The sequence below is a fragment of the Seriola lalandi genome, unplaced genomic scaffold, assembly GCF_002814215.2.
Source record: "Seriola lalandi dorsalis isolate HSWRI2012SDOR001 ecotype SW California unplaced genomic scaffold, Sedor1 jcf7180002054563, whole genome shotgun sequence".
Classification (NCBI taxonomy): domain Eukaryota; kingdom Metazoa; phylum Chordata; class Actinopteri; order Carangiformes; family Carangidae; genus Seriola; species Seriola lalandi.
The window spans coordinates 1496935-1513355 of NW_019525116.1; the positions used below are offsets into that span (position 1 = coordinate 1496935).

Here is a 16421-nt window from a genome sequence, read left to right on the forward strand (position 1 = left end):
TCCTCCTCCTCCATAATGAGTGACCTGTTTATCAGAAGCATCTTCTAATTAAATGGAGGCTGTGTGTGATGCCACAGTCAGCGGCTCAAGATAGTTCAGTGGATGCTCAAAGCACAAAGATCAAACAGGTAGTCTGAGTCCTTCATTTGCATCACGGACCTGTGTATGTGTGTTTGTGTGTGTGTGTGTGTGTGTGTGTGTCTGTGTTTGTCTGATGTTTTCCTCACAGTGAAGAGGAGGAGGAGGAGGAGAATTGGGTTGTCCAGGTAACCAGAGGCCATTGAAGGTTATGAATGTTCCATTACAGCCTGGACTGCTCCGGGTGGTCGGCCTGAATGATCCGTCTCACTTTACAAAATGGACAAGACAGAGGGGCAGTGTGCTGCGGAGCTCCTTCCATCAGAGACAGAAGAGATCGAAACTGCCCCCCCCCCCTGCCCCCGTATTTTCTTTTATTCTTTCCAAATGCCACAGTCAGAATCTGCTCTCCGTCAGGGTTGCTTTTGTTTAAATAAAGTGTGAAATATTCCAGGTCCATCTTTATCTCATCCACGCAGAGATGATCAAATATTTGGCGGCGTAATGGGACGTCTAACCAAACAGTCTGTCTCCAGGGCGGCTATAATCAACCCCAGCCAGTAAACACAAGCTGCTCCCTCATGTGTATATGTATGGTGATGGACAGGGGGGGATTTAAATCAGGCCTCTGCATAGTCAGAGACTCTGACGTCACTGGTACCCTGATCTTTAAACATGCGTCACCTGTGTTTAATTTAACTGCCAACACAAAGCAGGAGCACACACACACACACACACACTCAGGATATCACCCTGCCCGGGTTACCATACACAACATACGTGTGGGTGCGTTTATACTAAGTGTGCCAAAGGTGTGTGTGTGTGTGTGTGTATGCGTTTGATCAGAACATATTTCCGTGACACAAAAAGGAGGAAGGTAAACAATATGTGTACATAGTGTGAACACACTGTGCATATGCTTGACTCTATGTATTCACTGTGCAAAGGGCCATGCGGTGTGTTATCAGGCTAGCCCTTTTCCGTGATTCACAAAGGGAAGCTAGCAGCTGGCACGGGATCATCAACAATACTCTTTGTCTGTGGAAGTGGGTGAAATCTCTTACAGATGGGAGCTAAGATGAATTTAACAGCCTGGAAATTTCACAAAGTTGATTATTAACACCACATACGAGAGGACAAGCCCGCTGCTCCCACACCTTTTAAATACACGGCTCCAGTAGCACTGCAGTATGTCTTCATTATGTGTCTGTCAGAGGCTGATGGGGAACTTCCTCTGCTTCCTGACCTAAGGAAATACCGGGTCCCTTTGTCCGACAGCACTATCAGTAGTTGAGCCAAGAGCAGGCACAAACAATATGCCCACCGTCTCAAAACCCCTACTGCATCACACACGTCATACAGTCCTTACAGTTCATTCTTTCGGCCTTCCTGCTCCGCTGTTACAGTGTCACACGAGTCATCTAATAGAGACACATGTTTGGTCAGGTAGGTGAGTGTGTGTTTTGGTGTGGGCTCCTCCGCTGCTGATTCATCTCGGTCACTGTTTGTGTATCATACAGAGGCTCACACGCTGTTGGTTCAAATGAATCATCTGTTTGAGCAGCTTCGACAATCAATATAAATAGGATTTGTAGTGCACTGTGAGGAGTGGGGAGTGGGTGGACAGATATTAAGGCTATACCTTTTAGTACAATGTAAAAGTTCCTGCAATGAAAAACCTCAGGTCAGTTTTTATTGAGACTGGCAGAGGTATTGATCCAGCTTGATCTAGGCGTTTCAAGGAAACAGTCAGTCAATCAGAAGAGAGGCTGAGAGACCGACAAATACGTCCTGTTGTTACTAGAGAGGAGATGTAAAACTACACTGAGATGTTTTTTGCTAGGCAACTTAAAACCACAAATATATCTTCTTATGGATATCAAAACTTAAACAAAAAAGTAACTGAGATAACCCTGTAATTGGTGGAGTTCCACTTTAAACGTTGATTATTAAACTGCTAATTAGTATTTACTGTACTTGTATAGTTAATGCAGTGACGTGCTGCCATGTTGGTTAAAACTTAAAAACTGCCACAGGCAAATTATAATGTAGTTCCACGAATAGTACATTTAAACCTTGAAGCAGTATTTTTATATGGCTCACATGACTACTTGTATGTGAAAGGAGTCGCTTGTGGTGACTCACCCACAGAGAATTATCACCTTCAGCTCTGCAGAGCATTTTACTGTCTTTCAGCTCACTGTTTTGGTTTTCCATCCCACAAGTGTCACTGCTTTGGTTCACAGCTGCTGCTCTCATCAGAGCCACTGTGCACTACCTGCTCAGCACCCAACAGCAGACACACACAGTTAGCAACTAACTGGTAAACACAGTGGAGCATTTAGCAGCTAAAGAGCCAGATATTTCCCTCAGGAGACCAAACCCAGAGCTAAGAAAGAGAGTGATTATTAGAGTCAGTTTCATCAGATAATGAGAATCTGATGTAAGACAGTTTCTCGTTGCCTCTGTGCAAAGAACTTTATTATTATTGACGAGAAATGTCCCCATCAACTCAACTGCAGAAAAGACCTTTTACTAACAGGCAATAAAAGAAACAGAAAACTAAATTGTCATCTCTCACCCAGTTCGACGGCTCATCAAGTAAAATAAAACATCGCTGGAAAACAATAACCTCCAACTGTGGTTTGAAGCATCAAATAAAAGACTAGAGACAGCTTCACTCCTTTACTTCTTTACACATTTCTGTGAACACTTGGTAGATGCCTGATAAGGGTAAAGAGAAACCATGAGTCGACCATGAGGAAGTCATCCTTTTTACACTTGCACAATTCGCAGGCTAAACTTGCACAATGGCCAAAACCACAGTCCCACACAAACTTCATCTTCAAAGGTCTTCTGTCGAGCCTCCTATCAGACATGACGCTGACTGAGAGGGATGTCCTGGTGCCAACAAACATTCCTCGTGGGCTTACTTTCCTATTCTCCACCTCCCTGTTTGTCCTTTATAGCCAAAATAATTTTGAATTGCCTGGAGCGGCCACATTATAATTCACATAGAGTTGTAGAACAGACTGAGACAGAAGCAATAAGTAAGAATTAGAAGCCGTGGCTGTAGTTTGGCAGTAAAAAAAAACCAAAAACCTGTTGTTTATGTTTGGCTTTCACAAAAGGCAGCGTGGTGTCGCAATGTGACACCGCAAATCAAAACCACAACGTATCGCATGATTAATCTCACTCACCCAGATCTGCAACTTAATCCTCTTGTCGTTGCGGAAGACGGTCTTGACCTTGAAGTCGATGCCCACGGTGCTGACGAAGGCGGAGGTGAAGGAGTCGTCCGCGTAACGGAACAGGAAGGAGGTTTTCCCCACGCTGCTGTTGCCGATGATCAGCAGTTTGAACATGTAGTCGAAGTTCTGGTCGGCCGCATCCTTCTGAGAGGGCTGCTGCTGGAGCCGCGAGTCAGTTGATGCCATCTGGAGAGGGAGAAGAAGAAGAAGAAGAAATGAAGATAATTAAGATAACATGAGGGTGTTTGGTGCATAACGCTTTACCAAAGCAGTCAGTCTCTGAACATGACAAACACTTATTTTTATTTCTTGTTTGATCTGATTGGTGGTTGTTTAAAGTATTGGACAAAGACGAAGGAGTTCTGTGAAGCTTCCCTCTATGATGGTGTTGAAAACAATGGCGAAGCTAGTAAGTTAGACCTTGAGCTGAGATTTTTTTTGTGGAGTTATTACAACGTACATAAAAAAGGTTATTTTGAGTGAAAAGGTAATACAGGTGATAGCTGGCTACATTAGCAGCCTTGAATTACGACTGCAGTTTATGGGACTGTTGTGAGTCAGGATGGTTAGTTGATGCTATCTCACGGTGGGTGCAAGTTTTCTATTATTCTATAGATGTATCGTGTTTTAGTTGTTTTTCATTTGCCACAGTTTTACAGCTGGAAACGATATAATGTGCACTTCTGCACCCTAACCCCTTTGGCCAACAGGGTGCCTTGTTAAATCATAATGTTGTGTTCATCAGTTAACTGATAAATCAACTCATCGTTTCAGCACTAGAATCAACCAAGCTTAGCAAATTAGAATATTACATGAGTTGCAAAGTGATTTATCTACAGAATCAGAGCTTGGCTAGACTGTAGTGAAATCCATCTGTAATGACAAGAGTCCTGTTACAACTCTATTAATCGAAATGAAAAGGCTAACGCTGAGATAAAGTTCAGAGTAGCTAGAATTTGTGCTTTTAAATTATGGGAAGCTATGCCATCTGCTTCCTTATAACCATTCACAGTCAGTGTAATCTCTCCTGGGGGGACAGGTATGAGATTACCTGCCATTAAGCCTTTTAGTGTCAGTCATCCAAACTGTGGGAGGAGGGAGAGCAGACGCACAGCTCTGCGTATGAAAAGGAGAGCAGAGAGCTATCCCTCTAAATGCACACACACACACACACACACACACACACAACAAATACACAGCTGATCAATCAGCAATCAGTGCAGCTCAGCTCAGCTCAGCCCTCTCCCTCTCTCTCTCTCTCTCTCTCTCTGGAGAGACTCATCTCCGTGGAGACGGGACTAGGACTCAGCTGCCAGCAAGAACCATTAGTGGTCAAAGCAGTCAGTTCACTCAGCTTTTAACTGGCCAGATGGAGGTCTCCAGAGCAGGATAGAGATATCTATCACACTACAACCAGAGAGGAGAGGAGAAGAGGAGAGGAGAATCATTATTGAGAAATTAGAGAAGCCTGGCTAAATCATTTATTGTTTATACATGTTTAGTCTCAAAATAGTGCTGGTGTGTGAGAGTCCAGCTCCTCATTTGTACACTGATAGCTTGTTTTAGTGTGTCTACTTAATAAAAACTATTTAAAAGAACTATTGTTACAGGACTTCATGAATAAGGACACAAAAATATATTGCTGCTGTCTGATGAAAACATTCGAACTCTGACTTATTGAAAACCGTTAAAGCTGTATCGGGTGATGAAACCTTTACAAGTAACAACTTCAAACTTGTCTTCCCTGGATTTTTCTGTAACACATATTAACTCGCAGTCCACTGTAGCATGAAGCAGCCTGTGCAGTCTTGTGTGATGGTTGATGTTGTAATGAAACTGCAGTTTTCTGACAGTGGGAAAATGACACAACACCCTTTCGCAGCTTTACATCACTGCTGAGTCTGAGACCTAGGTACATTCCCTATAATCACATTCCCCTTTGCACAGTAAATTGTTCTCTGGGTGTTACGTAAAGACCCGCGTTCAAGCCGTATCTCTCAAGTCTTTCTAATCTCTCAAAACATTGGCTGTGAAATTCAAAAATCACATGATGCCTGCGCTGCATTAAGGTCTCCAAGGTACATCTCCGTGTACTTATAGATCCCATACCACACTAAAACTATATTAATTTTTTTTTTTTTTTGCTCCAACTTTCTCATCAGCTCAGCTTTAAGCCTGAGATAAACCCAGTCACATGTCCTCCATGTTTACTGTGCAGCTCAGGATTGTCTGCAGGCAAAGTGGGCTCATACAGTCAGCAGACATTTTTCAAATTGTATTATCTTCCCCTTTTTTTTTAATTAACATGACATATAAGTGACTAGATGTACAAAGTATTTTCTTGTTACTGTGCTGTGTTGCTTAATTCTGCGGTGTCAACTTCCCTCTGTGCATGTAAACTCCTTAAAACACACAGGATATATTCACAGCAACACAACTGACTGCGCTTATAAAACTACTGGTAACACTGTAGAACAACGGCATCAAATTCAAACATCTCAATCTAACAAACAAAGCAGTGAGGTCAGATCCCACCGAGCATCTGTGATGACTCTGATAAGGAGCCCCACATCAGCACCTGCCATGATATCAGGGCAGGACAGAGAGCACAGCCGTCCACTGAGTCTGCAGCATGGATGAGAGTGGGAGCTGCTTTATGGCACACTGGAGCTGCATTATCTCCACTAAAACAAATACAGGCTATTGTCGTGAATAGGGCCTGATGATGGTGCAACCAGGTCCCCCAGCTGGCACTGTTTGCTGAGCCAGGAGCCAGCAGGGCTGCCTGACCCACAGGAAATGAGCACCATTGATTAGTTGGCAGCTGTCACATCTGTTCTCTCATCAAGGGAAAGACAGAGACTCAAACACTGATAACCGATTAACTCAAGTTTAATTTCCATATTGGAGAATGGCTGATATTCTAAGACAAATACACTTGTTTTAACTGTGGTAAAAACCCAAACATTAGCCACCACACCGTTGAGGTAAAACCCTGTTAATGAAAGGGAAACATGTAACTCCACTCGGGGTGAAAGGGTCCATTAGCATGAAGGAAATGTGAGGCAGGAAAAAATAAAAACCGCTGGACTGAAACTTAGACCGACTTACCTTCTTGCGGAAGAAAGCAGACGTCCCACTCGGTTCCCTTTCGACTCTGATATCTCCTGTCCGACACTGAGATGCGTGTGGAACTGTGCTAACAAAGTGCACCTGAAGTATCCCTTCCTGCTCCAGCGACAGCAGCAGCAGCAGCAGCAGCAGCAGCAGCCGGCGACCTCTCCTTCCTCAACAGGCTACTTGTTTTTTTTCCGTGTCGGCGGTCGCGGACTTGAGCAGCTCCCGGATCTGGCTTGTGTGTGCGTGTGCGTGTGTGTGTGTGTGTGTGTGTATACTGAGCTGTCGGTGTGGCTGGAGCTCCCTCTGTGACGGAGTTAATGCGGGCACTGAGTCAGCCGCTGAAAACCTGTGGCGCTGTGTCAGTCTACACAGCTCGAGGAGACAGGGCCGTGCAGGGCGCGTGTGCACGTGAGCGCGCGGGGACCACACTAACCTCACACACCCTAAGGAAACCACTACTGGGACCATATGTGTGTCCAGGCTATTACGCATGTCATTATTGTCATATTTATTCTTTTATTTTTCTTACAATATTCAAATATTATCTCTACAGGGTTTTCAGTGATAAAAGTAAAGGTGTAGAAATTGACAAATAAATAATTAATAAAATTACAGTTAGAATAAATAAAATCATTGAGGTCAACTTTAAGTTTTGGTAAAGCATGTTCAAAGTGTGTGGGGCACAGTAACAGTAGAAAGTAGATCTTCCTAACTCTGTAGCAAATAGCTTTTATAAATAAATAAGAATAAATGCTGGTCCCTCCTCTGATAGAGCAGTGATACCAGGTTTTTGGTACAGTAGGCAATGGTGAGTCCCACAACTATCTCCAGTGATGAATCTTAATGCAGGGTGATATACTGCATCTGATGGTTTGAGTGTGGAACTTGCTGCCTGCCCGTAATAATCATAATAATTCAATGTGGATAAGTTTTTCATCAACCCAAATGTTTAGACATTAAAAGTATTGCGCTCTCTTTAGTAGAACAAATTTCAAAATCACCAGTAAATATTTCTTGCATTTGAAAACAACATCTGTTTTGTCTTTGCACAGTGTAGAACCAGTTTTCAAGTTATGAAAGTGTCTTTGAAGGAGGTTAAATGATAGCTGTAGAAGGAACACATCATCTGTATATCTCAATGAAAGTTACAATTGTTTAATGAAGAGATTATATTGTTTATGTAAACAGAGAATAGGGTTGGTCCAAGCACAGGATCCTGGGGAACTCCTTTATTAATGGGGAGAAAAGAGGACTGAATATTACTTATTTTGATAAACTGGAGCCTGTCTGAAAGATAATTCTGACACCACAAGCATCTAGCATTGTCAAATCCCAAAGAAGAAAGTTGTTGTAAGAGCAGAGTATGGTGTCCTACAATATCCCCATCATATCTGTATGTTAAATATGAAGTTACCACCAGTGGTCGGTTAGCTTAGCTTCAAAGAAACAGGGGAAACAGGAGCCTCTATTGGTTGACAGGAATCAGTTTAAAGACACACTGTTAAGCAGAAAGCTAAAGCCGCAAATTCCTTTAATTTAAGGGGCTAAATCCCTCACAAGGACCTCAATGAGTTCGCTGGTAGCAAGACACAGGCAGGTGGAGCACACAAGGCAAAGTTCAAGTATATAAAGTCTGACTTGGAAGGGTTGGAAAAATTTCTCTGCAGAAATCCATCAGATATTCACTGTCGCTAAATTAAATTTGAGCGTTATCATTTTTGCAAGAATCAATATAGTTCAGACACAGATCTGTATCACTGTGAACCGAAATAGCAACAACAGTGGACTTCCACAGTAAAGAGCATTGACGGCTCAGTGGATCTGCCCCACTCACTGCCGAGCTCAGGAAATGTCAGCGGCTCCTGGTGGCCTCGCCTTTTTTCCGTGTGTTTCTACCCTCACAGTGACGACAAGACTGCAGGAATTGACTGCGCCTGCCCAAGAAATAGTCCGTAAAACCACATAGTAGGAGTAGCCAGTAGTCAGTCTCTTTATATTTACTGTACAGACATGAGTGTAGTATCAGTCTTCTCCTTTAACTATTGATAAGTTAGCGTATAAGTCTATTATATGACAATAAGTTAGCTGGAACACACACACAAAACACTATCAATTAAACCACAAAACTTCAACCACAATTAAACTACAAAATCTCTATTGGGACTTTAAAGTACATTTGACAAAATTCAGTATTTTTCTCTCCTATGATGTTATGTTCAAAGACCTCTGAATTTCTGAGAGGGAGTGGGACTCACACTGAGTTTATGGAAGCCTTCAGTGCTCCCTCTTGGTATCATCATGAGTTTTGATGGTTTTGTTTTTCTGGTAAGCATAACAGACGTTCATAATCATTAACTAAAGCAGAGGTGTGTGTGTGTGTGTGTGTGTGTGTGTGTGTGGGGGGGGGGTTAATGTTTGTATCAAACTGTGCAGCCCTATCCTTTGATAAATTGTTCGTTCTATTAGGATCTCGGTGTTTTTATGCTGCATAGGTGCATATCCATCACCGAGATCAGACAGTTGCAAATTAGGTCGACATTTCCACATTAAAGATGATTGAATAAAGCCTTGCACAGACTCATAAATAATTTAACACACTGTATTACTGCTGGGCTGCTCTGCAGTATCACTACAGATCCAAATAATGGACTCGCAGCCGCCGACATTTACAGTGTGTTTGCTGCAGTGACTTTCTTTCTGTCAAACACACATATTCATTTCTTTGTGCGGGGTCAGGAATGAGGGAGGATGGTGGAACTTGTCTGCTGTTTCCTTTTGTTTCCCTACTTCCTCATGTTTTTAGTCTGAGCAGCCAGAGGTGAGGAAATTTTAAACAGCATAGATTTTCTTCCCGGTCTTCATGTCTGTGTTTGACTGATTTGAGTAAACTCCTAATTGCTACATGCAGATTGTTTTTGGAGGGTTTTACTGAGCTATTCTCACCAACTGTCCTGTCACTTCTCAAACTGTATCAGGGATATGAACATTTCACTTGGAATCTCTCTCTCCCTTGCCATGAAGAGATGAGTGGATAAACTCGCTCTCTGGTTAAACAAGGTTTGTTTCCTGATGCCACTGCAACGGGCGACCTGACAGGACGGCAAAAGACATTCCTCAAATGATTCAGAATGCGTGGTCGGCCTTTTTCCTCAAGTCACTCAGTCATCCACTTGAACTAACTTCCTTGTACATTCTCCGAACTGAAAACGAGGCACGTTAACACAATGTCAGCAAGCCAAAAGAAAGTGTGTTTGGAGCTTATTATGTATGTTGATACCATGCTGTATTTGTATAAGCTAGAAAGCAAGAAAATTAAAAACCTGATCACAGCTGAGGGAAGGAAACATCTTAAAAAAGGGCCAGCATGAATTGCATTGGGAAAACCTCATCCCTTTACTTTTAGTCCCTGCATTTTACATTGAAATGATTCCATTATGATCCATTAGTGCCAACGTAGTAGCTGTAATATGGACAGTGCCTCTCTCATCCTGTAGCTGGTCGGAAAACACTGTTCTCTGCATTCAAGGCTGCTCCTCTCAAAATCCAACCTGCGTCACCGGTAATTGAATTAAAAAACTGCTTATTCCAAATCCAGGCGCTGTCTGTTGGGTCTGCATTCACTCATCAGTGTGTTTCTTTCCCTAACCAATCCAATAAAACAAGTGTTTGGTTTTAGGGCATAAAGATCATGAGACGGCAAAACAGAAAGACACGTAGCACCAGATCAACAGAGATATCAGTGGACGCACTCGTAAGAATCAAACAGCACGCTGTTAAATCTCATAATCACTGTGTTAATTCACCATCGTTGACAAAGTTAAAACACATTTCCATCACAATATCTGGAACACAACATTTAAGAAAACAAATGTAATGCTGTGTGTTATGCTGGGCTCAGAAATGGAGATACAAACTTTCCTTGAAAACACCAGTGTCTAAACATCGCCCCCTGCTGGGGACGCACAGAGCACCCGAGGTGTGCTCATTCACTTTTCCGTGTTTTTAAAGAAAATGCAGTTGTAACAGGGGGTGACATCATCTGTCATAAAGTCAAATATTAAAATCAGGTTTATAAAAATGCAAAAATACATCTTATTTTGTGACATAGCATTAATTAGTTACTGATTGACAGGATGAAAAGTGCTTAACTGACAGAATCAAGTGAACAACAGTAGTGAACTCGGTGGCAAAGGCCTCCTCACTCATAAGGACACTTGGGACAGCTCCAGCTCCACCAGTGGCTCCGACAGTGATGCAGAATTCTGTCTAATTAAGTTGAACTCAAGTCCGTACTGTCCTTCCAGATTCATCAAACATCATTTCTACCTTATCATATGAAATACTGTGATGACTGCAGAAAAAGACTGAGACATTTTTCATAAATTGAAGCCTGAATCCTGCTCCTCTCTAAATGGTGGATAAATTCAAGGCTGTGTAGATCAGATTCACTGTGGTGCAGATGAAGCCGATCAGGTTGCAGAGGTTGGACAAGCCGTGGTAGCGTCCGAAGGTTCTCTTGTAGGCTCTGTACTTGGGGTCCTGCTCTTTGAGCTTGGCGTACGCCTCTTTCTGGCTGCCCAGGCCTATCTGATTCCCCAGGCCGTGCTCCTTCTCCACCTCCCTCATCTGGAACATGACCTCTGTGGCCGCCGGGCCGAACCACTGGGCGTTCAGACCTGCCATGATCAGCGCCACAAAGTACAGAACCATCTGCGAGATAAAAAAAATTCAAAGAATCACTTTACTGGAAAGAAACATTATGATGATTTACTTTTAAATATTCTGATTTAAATATATACATGTCTGTCTAAGGCATGTGTGTATTTTTGTTAGTGTGCGTATGTGCAAGTGTGATGTTCAACCTGCACACTTTCATGCCAGTCCAGCAGCTCTCTGGGGTGGTACACAGCGTACACAGCCAGGCTGACAAAGTTGCTACCCAGCAGACAGTAGAAGTATACAGGGAAGAGTTTACTCTGCACCAGGCCAAAGGTGTGCAACGTTACCTGCCACACCAGCGCAAAGCCTGCGGGCACAAACACCGAGGTCAGAAATCAAATACAGTGTTGTAACAGGAATATGTTCGGTATGTTGTGCCCACCGTACCTGCGATGAAGGAGACCCACACCTGCATGCCCCAGGAGAAAGAGAGCACCAGGAGGTGTAGCACTTTGATCAAGTCTGTCGGCTCCCCCTCTGTTGCCATGGTGTCACTGTGCAAACTACACACAGACATCCAGTATATACACAGTTTAACTACATTAACCCTTGTGTTCTGCTGACACTTGCTTCGCTTCCTTAATAGTTTGGTGTTCCACAGACCTGTGTTAAAATACCACCTGCAAATCTTTCCTTTAAAAATGTATTTATTTATTTTTCTTCTGGTCATGTTAAAACCCAATATGTAGAAATTACAATCATTTGCTTTGCCAAAAAAAAAAATGGGTTTGCACATTTGATAAAGGTGACAAAATATGGAAATTAATATTTTTCATGAAGCTCATTGTAAACAAATGGATGTTAATTTTGTTTGCGAAAACTTAATTCATAGATGTTCAGTGATGTTATTTATGTTTGGGGTTCATTTGACCCCACAGAGGTGAGTGAATTAACTGTTATAAAACTCCAGTAACAGACACACGCCTTATTTGGGATTGGGCGGGGGCAGAGTTGTGTAAACAATACTGTCAAGCCTAATCACAGACACAGAGCATATGAAAATTCATTGTAATCCATGTCTTACATCAGGGTTGTGTAATTTTCTGTAGCATGTCGACAGTTCTAAAATCATGTTTAAAAGCAAGTCTCATAAAAGTTTTTGTTTTTTTAGTTGCTGTCACAGAGAGTCTCGGGTGTCCACAGGATCCAAACAGAGCATCAGGGTTACAAACAGGGCCTCAGAGATAAAGGTCCTGTGTATCATTTGAGCCTGCTGCTCCACATGTGCAGCAGACCTGATAAAGTCCCCAGAATGAGATAAGAGTGCAGAGGCCGAGCAGAGAAAATGCATGACACTCATTTCATATCAGACAATTATAACCCGTATAAGCGTCTTCGAGGTAACAACTTATCAAAACGGCGTGATAAAGGTGAATACACGGGAGAGAAGCGGTGGACCGGCTCTCTGTTTATAACAGTTTGACAAGCTAACCAGCTTTAGCCTCTGAGCTAAGGGTGAGTTACACAAGACTTTTCCTTGGCTCGGCAGCGTCGCTAACTTCATTTTGCATTTCAACTACATTCAGTCACTGGAGGGTTAGAAAAGGTCGCACTTACCTCGGGTTCCTTTCCCTGTGAGTTATTAGCAAAGCCAAACACAAATGAATTACGTTGGTGTGATCCAAGGTTCAGCTGAGCCACTTCCTCTATCTCCACTAGCCCCGCCCCCTGTGGCACAGGCGGACCAATGATATTCTTTGAAAATGAATATCTTATAATATTTAATATATGCAGCCATTCATTGATTTTTATCGGTGTTTTCTTTCACAGTTCCTCCCTTGGTTTTACTTCCTCCCCCAAATCTTGTTATCGCCGAAGCAGCAGCTTGCCAGTTTAAGGTAAGATGCCATTTTTTCTTACTTTGTTTGACTTTGTTATGTACAAAATTCTGTTAATTTTTTAAAAAAAAGTTTAAGTTTTAATATTTTTGTCCAATAAATTTCTTATTTCACAGCAGAGAACAAGCAACCACTGCTGCTGACCCACTGCTTCTGACCACTGTGGCTGTGCAGTGCTAACTTTACCTACCTGTAAAGTTATTGTTTTTATCATGTGTTTTTACTGGCTGGTCAGAGGTTAGACTAAAGAGTCACTCTATGGTGAAAATCTGCTTATATCTTCATAAGTAACTCCATCTTCTTCTTAGAAATTAAATGTTTTACATAGTTACATAAGGTGTGTAGCTTAATGCTTCAAAACATATAATATAAATATTATAAATGAAATTTTGATGTTGTGTGGGCAGGTGATAAGAAGTGTCTGTACAGAGCTGGTTATTTGCATGTATCTTACTCTGCAAAGTAACTGGTGACCTCAGCCATCAGATAAACACTGTAGTAAAATTCTCTTTGATTATTTTACTTTCAAAAAACTAAACTTTGTCACAAGAATATGCGCAGTGAGAATATGTGAAAAATACACAGAAATGCTGAAGCACACTGCCCTCAAATCCCTCAAAAACTTGATTTACAAAAACCTTTTTTCTCCTTGCACTGTATGGTAGTATCATGTAAGCTATTGTCATCTGTACCTGCAAAATTCAATTATTCATGTAAGTTCTATAATGCTTGCACTTGGTAAAATTAAAACCACACACAACATATTAATTATAGTTGCACTAAAACAAAAACCAAGTGCAAATATTCTAGAGGTGTTAAGAGGAATACATTTACACATTTCCGCCACCGTTTAACCCCAGTGGATATTACATTTTGCCCTTGAATTGCTGAAAACATGTTGAATTGCTCTTCAACATGTTTTTGCTATTGATGGACCTTCAATGTAATTATTTTTCAATTTCTGGGGAGAAAAAAAATCAGTTTATCTTAATTAATTACAGCTACCAGTTTAGCCTAATTGGTTTTATTTATCTATTAAATGCAACATTCATCTATCTAACATTTCTTTCTCAACTGTCTGTGTTTGTACCATCACTCGAGGAGGAGGGACTTAATTTACAAGACGAGATCTGCTACTGGATACACAAAACTGCCAGTCTCCACTTTTCAACCAATCAGACCCCGGACAAATTTTCAAGTAACCAATCAGAAGCGGTCCTCCAGAGACGCTGCATCCGGAGCTAGTTGAATACACAAAGCATCCTCCTACGCTGCAAGACATCACCTCGGTAAGACAACACACACATCATTAAGCAAATGCTTGACGCGGCAACCCGAGACAGATGAAACACGCGCGTTAGCTTCGTCTTTTGCCTTGAAAATCGTCTTCCAAAGTATTTTTTTAATGTCACACAGTCTTTACCCACATGCTAGCAGCTGTTAGCTCGCTAGCGTGTAACGGTGTCTTTTTTGGCGCTTCAGTGCATCGTTAATCTGTTTGGAAGAAATTACAGTTGCGGGCAGCCACTGAGTGTGACTGTGGTTAAGTGTAGTTCAGATTTGATGTTTATATAGTTGTAACGTTAATTAGTATTCACAAGAAAAAGGTGTAACGCGTTAGTTTTTCGTCCAGTGATTTTACCTGCCTGAGAACCAGGGTGCGGACTGAATAAAAACAAGCTATGACAGATAAAACTACGATTTGATTATTGTTTTTTTTTCGATACAAGAGTCAGTTAAATAGGTGGTGGCTGAAAACAATCTATAATGTCTAGTAAAGGTGAAGTTTATGAATGGAAAACCATGAAAAGTGACTTAACCTAAAGGGCAAATTTGTATTAAGTCAAAGTACATACACACAGGAACTTCCACTAGACTTGACTTCTCTGTGAAAGAGTGTAAAGGGAAATGCAGAGTGAATGAAGTGTATGGTAATGGTCATGGCTGATGTGGGGAAAAAGAAGAAAAAAGGTAATAATTCAATTGTTTTTTTTGTTTTTTTTTCTGCAGGCATACAAGATTACAAATGGGGCGCAGAAAGTCAAAGAGAAAGCCACCTCCCAAGAAAAAAATGACAGGTAACCTGGACACCCAGTTCACGTGCCCGTTCTGTAACCATGAGAAATCCTGCGATGTGAAAATGTAAGTTCAGCCTAATGTAACATTACATTGCTTTAATAAAAATAAAAAAATAAAAATAGAGAAATGCCTCATAATCAAGAAACTACTTACTCTTTTCCAGGGAACGAACACGCAACACGGGAATTATATCATGCAGTGTTTGTTTGGAGGAGTTTCAGACTCCAATAACCTGTATCCTTTTTTTTACCAACAAAGGACAGCAACATGGCTGACTGGCTGATTATAATTACTTTCACCTGTTAAGATTTGTTTTTTGGTCCTGTTTGCTTTAGTAAAGTAATGCAGAAAGTCAAGAGCCAAGGAACAATGATTTTGTTTTTGGTTTGAATCCAGGAATTTTGAAATGTCTGTCTTAATATTGTAATAGATGAAATTAGAGGATTGTTTTTTTTGTGTGTGTGTGTGTGTCTTGCCTGTACATGTGGAATATCCCTTAACCCTTCCTCTACAGATCTGTCCGAGCCAGTGGATGTTTACAGCGACTGGATTGATGCCTGTGAAGCAGCCAATCAGTAGTCCCGTTTTGCTGTGACTCACCTTTTCTCTAACCTCACTCACGTAACACCTCTTTGATTGGTCTGGTGAATCACTTCCTGTTTAGCACCATGTAGCAGACATTATGTTTTTCCGTTTTTAAGTGTATGACATCCTTAGTTTTCATTTTTGCTACAGTGTGGCTTGCTGAGCATGACGCATCTGTCTGGCTGGGCCAGAGTGTCGTCATGTTGTTTTGACACTAACCTCTCTACATCAGTTCTCAATGTAAAGGTTTTCATATTTCATTTCAGTGATTCACTTATGGAGAGTGATTCTTTATTTTATATTGGATCAAGATTTCGTCTTTTTCGGGACCAAACTGTCGTAAGTTTAAAATGTAATCTGACAGATATTTCTACAAGTATAAAACATTCAATGTCCTTCATTTTTTGTGAATTTATAGATGAAAAAAAATATTCTCTACTCTTTGGGGTTGAATACAGATTATAATGAGACATACAAGTGTTACTTTTGTGTTAGTAGTAGTGTTTTAGTTTTCAACCCTGTCACTAATGCACTGAAACATTAAGTTTTTCTTTTGTTTGTTTTTTTGTTTTTTGAACTGCCAAATCCTTAATTGTTTTGGACCAGTATATATATATATTTGTACTGCTTGATTTTATTATGTTCCTTTTTAAAATCACAATCATGTTATTTCTGTTACACTACTTATGTGGATTTCACGTTTACTGTGTAATTTGATGTAATGACAGTAAAGAGAAAATTACACCAGAAC

General features: G+C 41.3%; 3 protein-coding genes across 5 annotated transcripts in view; 1 reads left to right on the forward strand and 2 right to left on the reverse strand.

Annotated features, from left to right (window-relative positions):
• Nucleotides 1-6732, reverse strand: part of rab3db (RAB3D, member RAS oncogene family, b) — a 12215-nt gene extending 5483 nt beyond the window's left edge. The window contains exons 1-2 of the mRNA XM_023416254.2: nt 6441-6732; nt 3279-3515 (exon numbers count right to left, since the gene is read on the reverse strand). Coding sequence (XP_023272022.1) covers nt 3279-3515 — 237 coding nt within the window. The 5' untranslated portion in view covers nt 6441-6732. The remainder of the gene's footprint in view (nt 1-3278; nt 3516-6440) is intronic.
• Nucleotides 6733-10222: 3490 nt separating this feature from the next.
• Nucleotides 10223-12841, reverse strand: tmem205 (transmembrane protein 205). The gene is made up of 4 exons (XM_023416255.2): nt 12726-12841; nt 11556-11671; nt 11312-11475; nt 10223-11159 (listed from the first exon to the last, which is right to left on the reverse strand). The coding sequence occupies exons 2-4, from the start codon at nt 11653-11655 to the stop codon at nt 10857-10859; spliced, it is 567 nt and encodes a 188-aa protein (XP_023272023.1). The 5' UTR covers nt 11656-11671; nt 12726-12841; the 3' UTR covers nt 10223-10856.
• Nucleotides 12842-12951: 110 nt separating this feature from the next.
• Nucleotides 12952-16420, forward strand: elof1 (elongation factor 1). Of its 3 annotated transcripts, none has more exons than XM_087176650.1 (5): nt 12952-13006; nt 14108-14295; nt 15017-15148; nt 15249-15319; nt 15600-16420. In XM_087176650.1, the coding sequence occupies exons 3-5, from the start codon at nt 15033-15035 to the stop codon at nt 15662-15664; spliced, it is 252 nt and encodes an 83-aa protein (XP_087032776.1). In that variant the 5' UTR covers nt 12952-13006; nt 14108-14295; nt 15017-15032; the 3' UTR covers nt 15665-16420. The 3 variants fall into 3 exon arrangements, with proteins under 3 accessions (XP_087032776.1, XP_087032777.1, XP_023272024.1); XM_087176651.1 differs by having other exon boundaries at nt 12956-13006; nt 14111-14295; XM_023416256.2 differs by lacking the exon at nt 12952-13006 and having other exon boundaries at nt 13918-14295.
• Nucleotide 16421: the final 1 nt, after the last annotated feature.

Coding starts and splice junctions, on each gene's coding strand:
- elof1 (XM_087176650.1), top strand. CDS start 15,033: ATGGGGCGCAGAAAGTCAAAGAGAAAGCCACCTCCCAAGAAAAAAATG. Junction 15,149..15,248: donor AAATCCTGCGATGTGAAAAT/GTAAGTTCAGCC, acceptor ACTCTTTTCCAG/GGAACGAACACGCAACACGG. Junction 15,320..15,599: donor GTTTCAGACTCCAATAACCT/GTATCCTTTTTT, acceptor CTTCCTCTACAG/ATCTGTCCGAGCCAGTGGAT.
- tmem205 (XM_023416255.2), bottom strand. CDS start 11,655: ATGGCAACAGAGGGGGAGCCGACAGACTTGATCAAAGTGCTACACCTC. Junction 11,476..11,555: donor GTGGGTCTCCTTCATCGCAG/GTACGGTGGGCA, acceptor TTGTGCCCGCAG/GCTTTGCGCTGGTGTGGCAG. Junction 11,160..11,311: donor ACTGGCATGAAAGTGTGCAG/GTTGAACATCAC, acceptor TTTATCTCGCAG/ATGGTTCTGTACTTTGTGGC.